General features: G+C 37.6%; 1 protein-coding gene and 1 long non-coding RNA gene across 4 annotated transcripts in view; one reads left to right on the top strand and one right to left on the bottom strand.

The window, feature by feature from the left end:
- LOC115289457 overlaps positions 1-10161 on the top strand; it is a 37469-nt gene extending 27308 nt beyond the window's left edge. Inside the window, exon 3 of the long non-coding RNA XR_003907634.1 lies at positions 9947-10161. This is a non-coding gene — a long non-coding RNA (uncharacterized LOC115289457). The remainder of the gene's footprint in view (positions 1-9946) is intronic.
- Positions 1-13494, bottom strand: part of VWA8 (von Willebrand factor A domain containing 8) — a 334690-nt gene that overhangs the window by 240771 nt on the left and 80425 nt on the right. For all 3 annotated transcript variants that reach the window (XM_029936673.1, XM_029936672.1, XM_029936671.1), the window contains 2 exons: positions 9960-10120; positions 8172-8285 (listed from right to left, as the gene is read on the bottom strand). In XM_029936673.1, coding sequence (XP_029792533.1) covers positions 8172-8285; positions 9960-10120 — 275 coding nt within the window. The remainder of the gene's footprint in view (positions 1-8171; positions 8286-9959; positions 10121-13494) is intronic.

The following is a 13494-nucleotide window of genomic DNA, read 5'->3' on the forward strand; positions in this document are numbered from 1 at the left end:
CATTGAGGATAATATTGGCTGTGGGCTTTTCATAAACTGCTTTTATAATATTTAGGTAAATTCGTTCTATTCCGACTTTCTCAAGGGTTTTTATTAAGAAAGGGTGCTGTATTTTGTCAAATGCTTTTTCTGCATCTATCGACAGGATCATGTGCTTTTTATCCTTTCTTTTGTTAAAGTGATGGATCACATTGATGGATTTGCGAATATTGAACGGAAGTATTGTTATTTTTAAAGTGATCTCTTTTATATATCTCTGCTAGGGAATCTGAGGATGTAAATATCCTAGGACACAGAGAGGAAGAAGATAAGACTTGCTATGGTTTACGAAATGACTTGAGTGTGTTTTGGAGAAGAGACTATCATGGGGTGATATTGTCAGTTCTTATGAACTCTACTTGAAACCCCAGTGGGAATGCAACGCTAGAGGGTAATACCATCCTTGTTATGAGAAACAAGAGATGAAACTCAAACACCTGCCAACATCTTCACAGAAACCAAAATACAGGTACATAAGTGGTTCATTGCCATTAACTGGTATAAAAGAAACCCACAGTTGAATGCTTAGGCAGCTAGAACATCAGGAAGTAGGAAATGTGTGGAGATGCAAGTAAGTAATCTGAGGACTTTAGGTAAGATACTGTTGTCCCAATACAACAGGTAGGCCCACCAAATCCCTGACCACATGATCTATAAATTTAGAGGCCACACCATAATTTGTAAACCAGAGAAAGCCAGTTTTTAGAAATGGTCATATGAAAAAGGTCTAGAGGAATTCATAAAAGCTACCAGATATAATTTCATTTCTCTAGGTAGGGGGAAAAAAAACCAACCTTATTTACAGATATTCAAGCAGGGCATGGAAATGATCTGTCCCAAGGAGTTGTTCTGGGAAAACAGGAAAGAATAGCAACATGACCAGAGCCTGGAAGTCCTAAGGATAGCATGATCACTGAGGAGTGCCAGCAATTAGACAGTCACACAAGAGAACCTAGACACAGAAAATCCTGTAATCTAAAAGCTAAAAGAGAAGGTTATTCCATTTTCCATTCCTGCCAAGTGGTTTGCTATAATCCAGAAAACTCCTGCTTCATGGCCCAACAACAGATGTTGGATTCATCCTTGCTCCTCCTCTTTCCTAGTTGGGACAAAAGAAGGTGGGAGAGACAGAGCTGCTTTTTTGCGCTTTGACTGCACAAAATTAAATCTGCAGATGTAGTTTCTTACTCAAGATAATGAGGGGTACTAAATCAGGGAATAAACAAAGCCAAAATCCAACAAGTAAGCCAAAAGAGGAAGTCCAATTATATCCTTAAATCAAAAGATAAGGAAGCAGGGACCACAGCTGAGCTCTGAATTTAATACTAGAAGAGCAATTAGCATGAGAACATGCAACAGGAGAGCAAGCTAGGGGGTATGACTTTAAATAGGTGATGACCATTGCTTAGAATATATATTGTCTGTGGATTGCTTTCTGGTATTGACTCTAGCTGGGTACACCCAAGTGAGCTGGCCCAATTTAAAGAGGGGCAGTTTCCGACACAGTTGATGTATCAGGCAGAGAACTGTACACTGAATATGAAAACCACCAGCCAACTACCAAATAACAGGATAAGGACTGTTTTGTTGCTAGGTCACCCCAAAGGCTTCCTTACATATAAATAGGTCATGTGGAAAGTCATTTCCTGATGATAACAGGATTTCCATGTCTGAAAGCTGGTGAGGAGAGCACCTCTGAAGACCTGCCACGTACTTCCAGGTGCTTGGAGGCACTGGTGCGTAGTACAAAGACTGAGTAAGTGGTAAATAGTTGAGAGTTAGGAAATAAGCACTATTAAAAGTTGAAACAAAGATTAACGTTAATTTTACTAGAATTTAACAAACAACAAATAAAACTAAAGACATGGCTTAACTGAGATAAATAACTCTTTCATAAAAATTAAAGATGAACAAAGCAAAGTGCTCTTCTAAAAAGATTTCAAGAATAAAAGTATTGGGGTCAATATGTTTGGGGTCATAAGTATAAGTTTTAGAGAGGAAAGCACTTTCCACTGCTTATCAGCAAGAAGGACTGAAGTACTGATATACATACTAACATGAAAGATCTCAAAATAATTATGCTGAGTGAAAGAAGCCAGATCAAAAGGAATATATACTGTGTGATCCCATTTATATAAAGTTCTAGAAAATACAAGAGAGGGTAGCAGAGGAGGGTGACAAGGGTCAAGAGAGGGGGATTACCAAGAGACCTGAGGACACTTTGAGAGTGATGGTCACAGATGTATTCATTATCTTGACTGTGGTGATAGTTCCATAAGTACATATAAATATAAAAATTATCTAACTGTATGCTCTAAATACATAGTTTATTATATGTTATTATGCCTCAAAAAAGCTATTCATTTAATAAAAGAGAAGTCCAATCTTTTGAAGGAAATTATATGGTACATTTTTGTCAAATGTGTATATTAAGAAATTTGAAAGAATGACATAGAAGGCTTTTATAAAGACATGAATCATAAACCAGAAGAGACTTTTATAACTGGATTTCTGTACTATAATACTAGTGCTCCAACGCTGAACCTACAGGCTATGTAGTTCTATCTATAGCCCATATTTCACCTTTTTCTTCCCCTTGCAATGTAGCAAACTGCCTGGGCACATTTCTTGCTCATCTTTATGGCACACAAGGTCTACAGTGGTACTTGGAAGAGAAAAGATGCTAAATAACTAAATAAATGTATTACTGTTGTTAAGAACCATCACAGCAAGAAACTTTTTGAAGACCTCTGATGGCAAGGTCAAAGGAGGTAATTGATAAGAACTGTTAAGAATAATGATTTTCTACTCAAAATCAGAGCAGCTTATCTAAATGAATAAATATGTTAGAGAAGGTGCATCCTCTGTATCAAAAAGAAAACCACAACACACAATAATAATTAGATTCTTTATAGACACAGAGTTTAGAACTTTTCCTTGACTATAAAAAATGATTATTTTTCAAAATTCAACTTTGCTTAAGACTCTTGTTGTGAGAATCAAACACAAAGACATGGGCATAAAATCCGGGGTCTATCTTGAATTTTATTAAAAATTTACAAGGCCTAAATTGCTAGTAACGAGATGCTGAGGCTTCTGGGGAGTTGGGAGAGAATACTCAGATCCTACTTATCTTCTAACACAGGAATAAAAATAAAAGGGTCCAGAGAAGCTAACCAACCAAGGATTACGCCCAACGTCCAATTATGGTTCACCACTGATCAAGAAAACCGGAGACTATAAACTGTTTTCAATGTTCACTGATAATTAACACTAATAAAAAATTCAATAAAAATGCAAATACACCAGACTATACATATAATTATAACTGACACTAGGCCACTAATCTTTACTGCTTCCCTGAGATAACCATAGGCACTTTCCTGGCAAAACAAACTACTAGGAATGCACAGAAACTCTCAGCCCTGCATCTATGCTCTGACCAACGGCAGGAAGGGACATACTTAGCAGCCTATAGTATTTGTACTCTCCCTTTCCCCAAAGAAGTTTTTCTCATCAAAGGAAACTGTTCTATTTTGGTCCTTATTTCCTGTGAGAAATGCAGGCATGGTGTGTGGTGTGCGTGGCCATCACACTATTTCTAGCCACCATGTCCACTGCATTCTTGGTGTCTTGAACCAAGGGAAGGAAAGCTGCTAACGCTTCTTACAGCATATCTAAGAGTACATTAGCTGTGTAATTCCTTGCAGAGAATGCCTGCAGAACATTCAGATCAAGACGCATGATCTGGGTGAAGAATTAGAATACAATGAAGGTCAGCAAAGGAGTCAAGTACAACTGTTTAGAATCTGGGTTTCACACTATGAAGCTGACAGGCACGGTAACCCACTGCTAGTAGCAGTTAACTACTAGGCACTGCGGTAGCAGAAACACTGCTAGCTCAGAAGGTTATCTTAAACTGGATTAATGGAATTACCTTTACCTTGAGTTTCCTGGAATTTATACTAGGTTAAGATTTATTCACTTGTTCAGAAACATTTGCTTATGGTCTACTATGTGCCAGGTATTGTGACATTAGAAACAAAGAGATGAAATACAGAGTAACAATGTCTGGCAACATTCAAGTTCTAGGTTGCAGTTATTTCTTTAGGTCCAACTGGATCTTTGTCTCTCCTCTGAACACACGAAATATAAATTCCTTTTTGCAAAAATTTAAGGTGGTTTTTTTTTTTTGTTGTTACTTGTAACTAAAGGAGTCCTGCTAAACACAAATATGAAAATTGGTCCCATCTGAAAAGAGACAGGTATCCAAATTTACCAAACTGGGTCTAGAGGCAAAGATGCTCTTAAATCTGCCTTCCCTTCATTCTATCTTTGACTTCTTCTCTATCTCAAAATCCCCCAAGAAAACAAAGCATTCATAGCTGAGTTTGTTTAAAGGCTACCAGAAATAATAATCATTTCACTGAACTTCAATTCTGAGCTTAGGCAGAGAAATAAAGGGACAGATGAATCAGATGATGAGTTTCTAATGTAGAGTTCAAATACTAATGCCAAGAGTGACATGTTAGATATGCACAGCATATAGGATCAACTCACGCTAGATAGTGAGTCATATGACTTATGAGAACAATTCATGAAATAAATTAATTTCCTCACTGAGTACAAATTTCCCACTTTATGCTCTGCTATGTTCTTTTGGTCAAATGTCCTCTCTCTACCTAATAAACACAGCCTTGAAAGAAATACTGTCAACTGCCATTAACATAGTATAAATCTATTATAACCTATTAAGACCCTAAAAGAGAACATATTTATTTTCAGTAAGATAAAAATGGGCCACAAAATTAAATCAAGTTTAGCCAGGAAAAGCTAAAGAAATTTACTAACAATCCACATCCATCAGAGTGAAGCAGATTCTGTAACATGACTGTTTAATAATGAAAGAGAGAAAAACTGCTCATATTCATAAGAAAGTAAATAACATGTTTCTCAGGCCAAAAAAAAAAAAAAAAAACCCAAAAACCCCAGAAAGGAAAGGAATTAGGCTTTTAACCAGGAGAAATATTTCAGACAAAGAAGTACCAACTCTTAAACATCTTGCCCTTGAAAAGTCAATGAAGTCCTGACAAACTGACAGAACATAAAAGAGAAAATTAGAGGTTTAGCCCAAGAGGTTCAACACCTAACAGATGAAAGTTGCAGGGAGAGAAACCAGAGGAAATGGGAAAGTGGACAGAGATCTAGCATGACATTTGTGCTATAAGAGTGAAGGGCAGCAGGTCCAGATTAGGACTAGTCAGGATGCTCTAGGAGAGAAAAGATGGAAGGCTGATAAAAGCCTGATATGCCTGAACATGCTGAGAGGAGATTTAGACAAGAGAGGAAATATCTCGGATAAAAAAAGTGATAAATACATGGACAATGGGGTCACTTCCTCCTCTGTGTTCCCACAGCGTTACTGTAGAGATCTCTGTTCTGAAAAAGCTGCATTATAATGGGGCACCTGGGTGGCTCAGTCGGTTAAGCATCTGACTCTTGGTTTTGGCTCAGGTCATGATCTCACAGTTTGTGAGTTCGAGCCCCCAGCATCAGGCTCCATGCTGACCGTGGAGGGATTCTGCTTGGGATTCTCTCTCTCCCTTTCTCTCTGCTCCTCCCCTGCTCCCTCTATCTGTCTTTCTCTCAAAAAGAAACTTTTAAAAAAGCTGCATTGTAATTATGTACCTACATATCTGCCTCTCTTCGTATGCACGCAATCGCTGACTCTAAGAAAAACAAAATGTAAGCAAGACAGGAAAATCAACCGCATTTTACTACCTGACTCGACTGTAAACAGTCCTTATACTGTGATAATAATGCAGACATTGAGTGAAGTTCTAAACAAAATTATTCCATGACCACTCAGGAAGAATGAGAGGTGGGAAGTATGTATATGTAGTGGGAAAAGGGGTGGTGAAAAGAGCTAACTCTTAATCTTCCATCGTGAGAAATCAATTGATAATGCCTAATGCTGAAAGATAAAGAAGTATCAATGAAAGCATATTATTATATTGCAATAGTATGTGCGGGGACAAATAGTATCTACACTTGTGAATACAGCATAATATGGAAACTTATGGAATCACTATGTTGTATACCTGCAACTATTGTAATACTGTGTGTCAACTGTACCACACACACAAAAAAAATGTATATTATTTAGTGATATGGAGGAAAGTACCTTGAAGAAACAGCTCAGAGTAGAAAGTAGTAGTCTCTGGGGTGTAAAAAATTGTTAAGTGTCTGAGGACCGATGAGGGAGGACTGGTATTTTTCATAAAAAGCCTTGAAAAACTATCTGGCTCAAGTTTCATGCATGTTTAACAATGACACAAAATTCCAACAACAAAAAAAAGTGAATAACAGAAACCAAGCAATATTCTTATGACTTGTTTCCACCTACTCAGAGTAACCTCTAGGGACAGAATTGAGCCTGGATTGTATTCACGGGAGTGATGAAAATCAACAGTGATGAAGATAGGACACTAGGACACTCTTAGAAGGAAGTCCTACTGACCAGTCTGAGCCACAATCTCAACATGATGTACAGGGTCTCTCTGTTCCTGAAATTGTTTTCATTTGTAAAACTGCTTGTGACCATCAGGGAGAACTTGGGTCCTTCTCAGGGAACAGGGCTGTCATTTCCTGAACATCTGACTACAAATACAATGTTCCTAAAGTCCTAAGGGAGCCTGACAAGCAGGCTTGCACAGAGCTACTGCCCCACTGCTTTGATCCACCTCCCTGAAAATATAAAATACAAAAGCTGAATAGTATACACTAAAGGTATGAAATGAGAGGGATCTTTAAAACTTACCTCCCTAGACACACAACCGAACTATTCAGTGGGCTAGAGGAGTTCAATGATGGGTATCGCAGAAGCATAAATAGCTATGTATAATCAAGTGAAATTTTTAATAACTTATAGAGACAGTAAGAAATTTATTATTTCCTCTCTACAAAAAAACTCCAAGAAAATTTTTGAACAAAACTCTCCTTAAAACATAAACACAGTAAGAAATGTGCTTAATTGTCATTTGTAAATTTTTAATGTTTTAAATATGTCAGCAAGCCCTTTGTGGGGAGGGGAAGCTTTAGTTACATAACATTCAATTAAGTAACTATTTATTTGTCAAGGTAGCAATCTCTAATTATGTCAAAATATCCATGGAAATGTAATGAGACAGAAAACTTATTTTTGCCAAACCTCCCCTAAAGGAAAGTAGTGTGTAGCTAGAGGAAATATTTTGAAAGTTTTCAAACACATAGAAAAGTTGAAAGAATAGAATATGAACACCTATATATCCTTTACCTAGATGTCACCAATTACTAAGATTTTACCACTTTGTGTTCTTATTCCCACTTGTTCTTTCTCTGCGTGTGTTGTGTACATGTACACACAAGTACATATCTTTCTTCCCTGAAACATCTGGAAGGAAGTCACTGAGATTTTTTTACATTATTCCTTAAACATCTCAGTGTGCATCTCCTAAGAACAGGAATATTCTCCTTCATTACCAGAACACCATTATGATATCAAAGAAAATTAATATTAATTCAATACGATGTAGTTTATATATTCCACATTTAAAGTTTCTCAATTGTCCCAAAGTATCTTTTATAGCTGTTTCCGTTTTATTTCCTGATCCAGGATCCGAGCAAGCCTCACACATAGCATTTGGTGGTGACATTTCTGGAAGGAATATATAAATAAGCCACAAAGGGTACGCCTGTATCAGGTGGCTTACCTCAGTAATAACCCATCACTTCCCGGGAGGGAGGGCCCAGTAAATTATGAGGGTTTTTTGTGCTTGTTTGTTTGTTGTTTTTGCTGACGAGAGACAAAGTATGGGACGGAAACTGAGTTGCCAGGACAATGAGGAGGGTCGACTCCTCAGCACTGCGAATCTTATTCCGTGTTCAAACACTGATGGGAAAGTTCGGCTGAGAGGGCAGAGCACATGTTGGATCGCAAACCCACGTTTTAAGAAGTGCCATATTATGAGCACGCCCGGGGTGACAAACTATTAAATGGCTCAAAGTTAGCCTGGCGTGGCCCTAGGGTTAGAAGGATAGTAGAAAGAAGGCACACTCGACCACGGGAATGCGGGCAGCGCACCGAACATTACCTCTTCCGCAGCTGCTCGTCGGACAGCTGCAGCTCCTCCTTCAGGCGCCTGTACCTGTCTTCTCTCAGCAGCCTGGAGCCATCGTACAGGCTTAGCTCCCGGTCCTGGATCAACCTAACGGGAGAGGCGAACGTCAGGGAACAAATTTATCTGTTGTGAATGTTGAAGTTACTGGTGGTAGAATCAGCTAACATTTTAATCATGTCTTTTCTCATGGGCAATTGAGTCTAACAATTTTGTTAGGGGCACCTTTTGAAACTTCAAGTTGGCTAGTGCTACTGTACTAGGCAAAACTATTGGTTTCTGTACTAAAGAGCGGTCATCATGGTTACGAGATGTGGACAGTGAGGAGGAGCTGGGAAAAGGGAAGAAGGAAGGAGATGCAAAGAAACACCCAAATAAGGGACTCAGGACCATCAAGAGGTGCATATTGAACAAGGCAAGTGGCACCTGCTCTGAGTCTAAAGTAAGTTTTTAAGGGACAGCATTTCCAAAAAATGTCTATCTTTGGAACTATAGTATTTTGAATATCAAAGATCTTTATAATGAAAGGCTGAGAACCTAAGAAGCACTGGCCTAGCACAGTGCCCAGAACAGAGTAAGCACTCACTGCTGCTCCTCTTCTTAAGTGTTTGGCCTAACGGGCAAGAGATAACCAACAAGGGGAAGAGTATTATTTTGTTTGTGTCTGCATTAATCTGTTAAGAAGGAAAAAAATACTATAAATCTATGGAATATTTATGGCAAACCACTATAAGTTTGTAATTATTATTTTCAAATGCTCTCAAATCTATTTAGGATTAACAATGTTTTAGAAATTTTTGTAAAATGCACTTATTTTGAGAGACAGTGAGAACGCAAGTGGGGAGAGGGATAGAGAGAGAGTAGAGAATCTGCGCTGTAAGCACAGAGCCCAATGTGGGGCTTGAATTCACAATCCAGGAGATCATGATCTGAGCCTAAATTAAGAGTCAGACACTCAACCAACCGAGCCACCCAGGCACCCCTATTTTTGGAATTTTTAATTATACTCAGGATCTAACAAAAAAAAACTTTGAATATTTAGTTGGAGAAATAGATTATGCCACAGTTAAAAAAAAATCTACAAGTGACAGCATCAAGATAGAATAAACAAAAAATTGGTACTGTTAATCTTCTGAAATAACATAGGATGGACATATTTTCCATGAAAGTTACACATGAAGTCTTTTCTTAACATTACAGTCTAGAGAAGTTAATTAGAAATGTTTTCCCCACCTAAACAGAAATAAGGAAACAATAGTTACATAAATATTCAAGTTTGTAAACACAAAGTGAGTTTTTTAAGTCTATATAAAATATCATCAACATCTATTACACATTTTATATAAGAAACTACCCTTTCTCTCTCAAAAAAATTCCAACATGATCACCCAATAATTTAGGCCTGTGACTCATAAGGAGTTTATAAACAGTGAAGTGGTGACTGACAAATTGTAGAAACTTCAGCTGCATGACTTACTGCATGTATCAACCAGCATATATGAAGTCTTTCAAAGTTACTACCTGACAGTTTTCTTTTTTCACACTTATACGGAGACTTCTGCTCTGGCAAAAGTGGTTTTTCCCAAAATGTTCATGATTTTAAGTTTTACTATCATTTACAACAATATAAATATCTTCTGTTCTGGTTGGATACAGAATTAAGTTTCTCAGGTTCTACATAACCCAGTTCAAAAAATGTTGATAGAGTTCCACATCCACTGTTTACATGGTGTGTTTTTCTGTGTGTGTAGGACTCATGCAAACCTTTGCAACACAGCGAGTGTGCCCGCGTTGACCCGGTGAATGCCATCCAAGAGGACCAGCTTTCCTTCCAGCGCAGCGTTCACCAGGGGCGAGGACCGCCACGCAGTGTCTCCGCTGGGAAGAGTGTATCTCTGCTGTAGCAGATCACGTGCCGTCATATCCTGAAACCAAGCCCCGCCGCCCACCAGAGAAAATGCAGAATTAGTTTTCAAAATAAGGTTGGTAGCTTATTTAGCTTTAGAGTTAGCTATCTCTCTGAACATAACATTCCATACTATAACTGGGAAGTCATCTTCTCCAATTTAGTAAATAGAAAGATATTCAAAAGCTTCTCTTGGTCCCCCTTGAGGTTATCCTGTTACTCATCCACATAGGATAGTAAGAAGAAGGGCTTCCCCCCACCTCCTTTTTATTAAGCATTTTCCTCCTCCCTTAAAATGTTCATTTGGGTAGCATTCATTTCCACTTGACTATAATGAAATTTAACTCAATCGATTTTATTTTTGCAGGGACCAAAATGTGTGAATTCCTTTTTAAGAATTAGAGGCCATACAAACTCAGTGGGAGGAGATGCTTATCAATAATGTGCATTGTCTTCCAGTTAAATTCTCCTTAAAAACCATGCTAGGAACCCATCACAATGACTCAGTGTATTTAAAGAGGTCTGAAAATGGAGGAAACTGAGGAGGACAGTCGTCAGACGTCAGACGGGTACAGGAATTGACAAACAATAGCATGGCACTTACAAGCAAGTTTTTACAGCACACACGCAATGCCCTCGTGTTAAAGCATTGTAACAGATTTAAGCAAATTAAAATAGCAGTGGCATATAAATGTCTACTTACTTTAAAAAATTCGAAGTGCCATACATATAACATGAATAATTTTTCTTACATGCATTATAATGACAAAGATAATAGTTTATTTTCTGTTATCAGCTTCAGATAACTTTTGTGCAACTTATATCCAACAAAATTTCAACTTTTACAATAGATTTTATTCAGAAATTTCAAGTCTTTTGTAAATTCTTTGATATTCAACTCCAGTTTTAAGAAGACAGAAAACTAATAAATTTGCTTTTATTCACAATGGCAACAGATCTGCACCGAAGCCAAGATTAAAATGTTAAGTCTTAATTATTTCAATTTTCTCACTATCAAAAAAGTACTGACTTACGATGTATGAATAGACCTGCACTGAATCATAAACACACTTGAGAATAGTAATATTCAAACTCACCGAGTCCCCACAGCCCTAAAGGTCTGGTTTTGACACAATGTTGAAATTTGGCTTAGCTCATTAATTTCATTTAATTCTTCAACTATGAATTTTAAATTCTATGTAAACTATATGAGCATGGCACTCTAAGCAGCCAGTGAGGTTGCGATACTCAATACTAAATGGATCACCATCATCGGTGTTTACTGAAATGGCTTCATGGTGAGAATGAGCTCATTTCTACTCATGCATATGCTGTGTAAGAACAGGAAATGGATCAGTGTGCAAGAAAAATTGGACAAATCAGAATAAATGTTTGTGGGTTACTTTCATAATCAAAATCCTTTTTTCCTTCATTTTTTTCACCTTTTAATTTATACTTTTGTTATACGTTTTGGATATCCTGTGTAATCTTATAATTCCTATTAGAATAAGAAAGGGGTATAAATAAATAGGATGAGACAAAATTTCACATTGTCAGTGTTTCTGTTTCAAAGCAATGTGTCCCACCTTAGGGCGCATTTAAGTTATCATGTAATTAATGTTTATTTAAGCATTATAAGGTAATGTTACAAGATGGTAAGCCCCACCTTGGATCTGCTGAATCCAGATCTTCAGGGTAAGGGGGGCCTACTACACCCAAGAAATACCCCAGCTATTTCTTTTTTTAACTTTTTAGAATGTTTTTTATTTATTTTTGAGAGACAGAGACAGTGCGAGCAGGGGAGGGTCAGAGAGAGAGGGAGATACAGAATCTGAAGCAGGCTCCAGGCTCTGAGATAGCTGTCAGCACAGAGCCCGACAAGGGGCTTGAACACACAAACCGTGAGATCATGACCTGAGCTGAAGCCGGATGCTTAACTGACTGAGCCACCCAGGCGTCCTGCCCCCAGCTATTTCTGATACATATCTTTGACTAGAAATACTGTGCTAAAGCACATTTTCTGTTTGTTTTATTCTCTAGAACAATACATGGTGTAACTCTGTAGGGAATATTTTTCTGAAATAATTATTGCCAAGAGTTTTCTTTAAATTTACCTATTTTTATATTAATTTTAGAAAGATTTATTTATACATTTGGTTGTATTTCATAATTTGATTATGAAAATAACCCACAAACATTTATTCTGATTTGTCCAATTTTTCTTGCACACTGATCCATTTCTTGTTCTTACACGGCATACGCATGAGTAGGAATGAGCCCATTCTCACCATGAAGCCATTTCAGTAAACACTGATGATGGTGATCCATTTAGTATTGAGTATCGCAACCTCACTGGCTGCTTAGAGTGCCATGCTCATATAGTTTACATAGAATTTAAAATTCATAGTTGAAGGATTAATAAAATTGTTTCTTCAGGCGTTCCTATTGGTATTCAGAGAGGAAGAAGAGCATATTCCATTGATACTATATTTTTAAAGGAATGGATGGGTGTTAATTTTGAAAATGCCAGCTTCACATTGAAAGTAAATGGAATCCTGACCCATTTTAGCTCGAGTCTTTTGCATGGGCCCAGGAAAATGAGATGAGGAATGGCACTCTGGCATGGGATGTTCAGACTCTTAAGCTGCTGAGGCTAGCAACTGGGAACTATTTTTTTTCTTTTTAATTTCAGCAGAGAAAATTTCTTACTCTCACACCAAGACAACCTCAATCACCATTCTGTGCACACTAAGAAAAAGCGCTGCTTCATTTGGTGAGGATTCCAAAGTACTTTCATATCTTGCTAATTCACACAATGCCTACCAAAATTTGTCTCATTCAAATGAGTAAATATTTACTAGTAAGAGAACCTATCAGTGAGATGCTCTATTCTGACTGAAGTAGAACAAAATTATGTGCTGCTACACAGCAAGCAGTAACAGATCAACAGAGCTCCGTGCTGCTAACGCGAGCCAGCCCCAACTGCACACCAGAAATATCCTCCCTTCCTTCAATCCCGATAGGAGCAAAAAAGAAATGGAAACACGTGGCATTTCTTGGAAGTCTAGCTCAGTTCATTTTTACCACCTAAACTCTCTCACACTATCATGTAAAAAAGAGCCATTCTTACTTCTGGTATAACTTCCCATTAAAATAAAAACCCTCCTGAGAAAGAGAAGAAAGCTTTCCTTTTAAATACAAGCTGCTAGTTTTCATAATTAAAAGTCTGTACTGGGAGAAAAGAGGGAGATTTCAGCCTTTCCTTAACGAGATAATTGCCCTACTTCCCGTAATATTAGTTAGAAATTATTTTTGATTGTGTGAGAGTGCAAAAACACCAAAATAAAACTGAATTTTCATGCAACTCAAGCCAGTCAAACCTAATTATTGACC

This window comes from Suricata suricatta, chromosome 4, assembly GCF_006229205.1.
Source record: "Suricata suricatta isolate VVHF042 chromosome 4, meerkat_22Aug2017_6uvM2_HiC, whole genome shotgun sequence".
Taxonomy (NCBI): Eukaryota; Metazoa; Chordata; class Mammalia; order Carnivora; family Herpestidae; genus Suricata; species Suricata suricatta.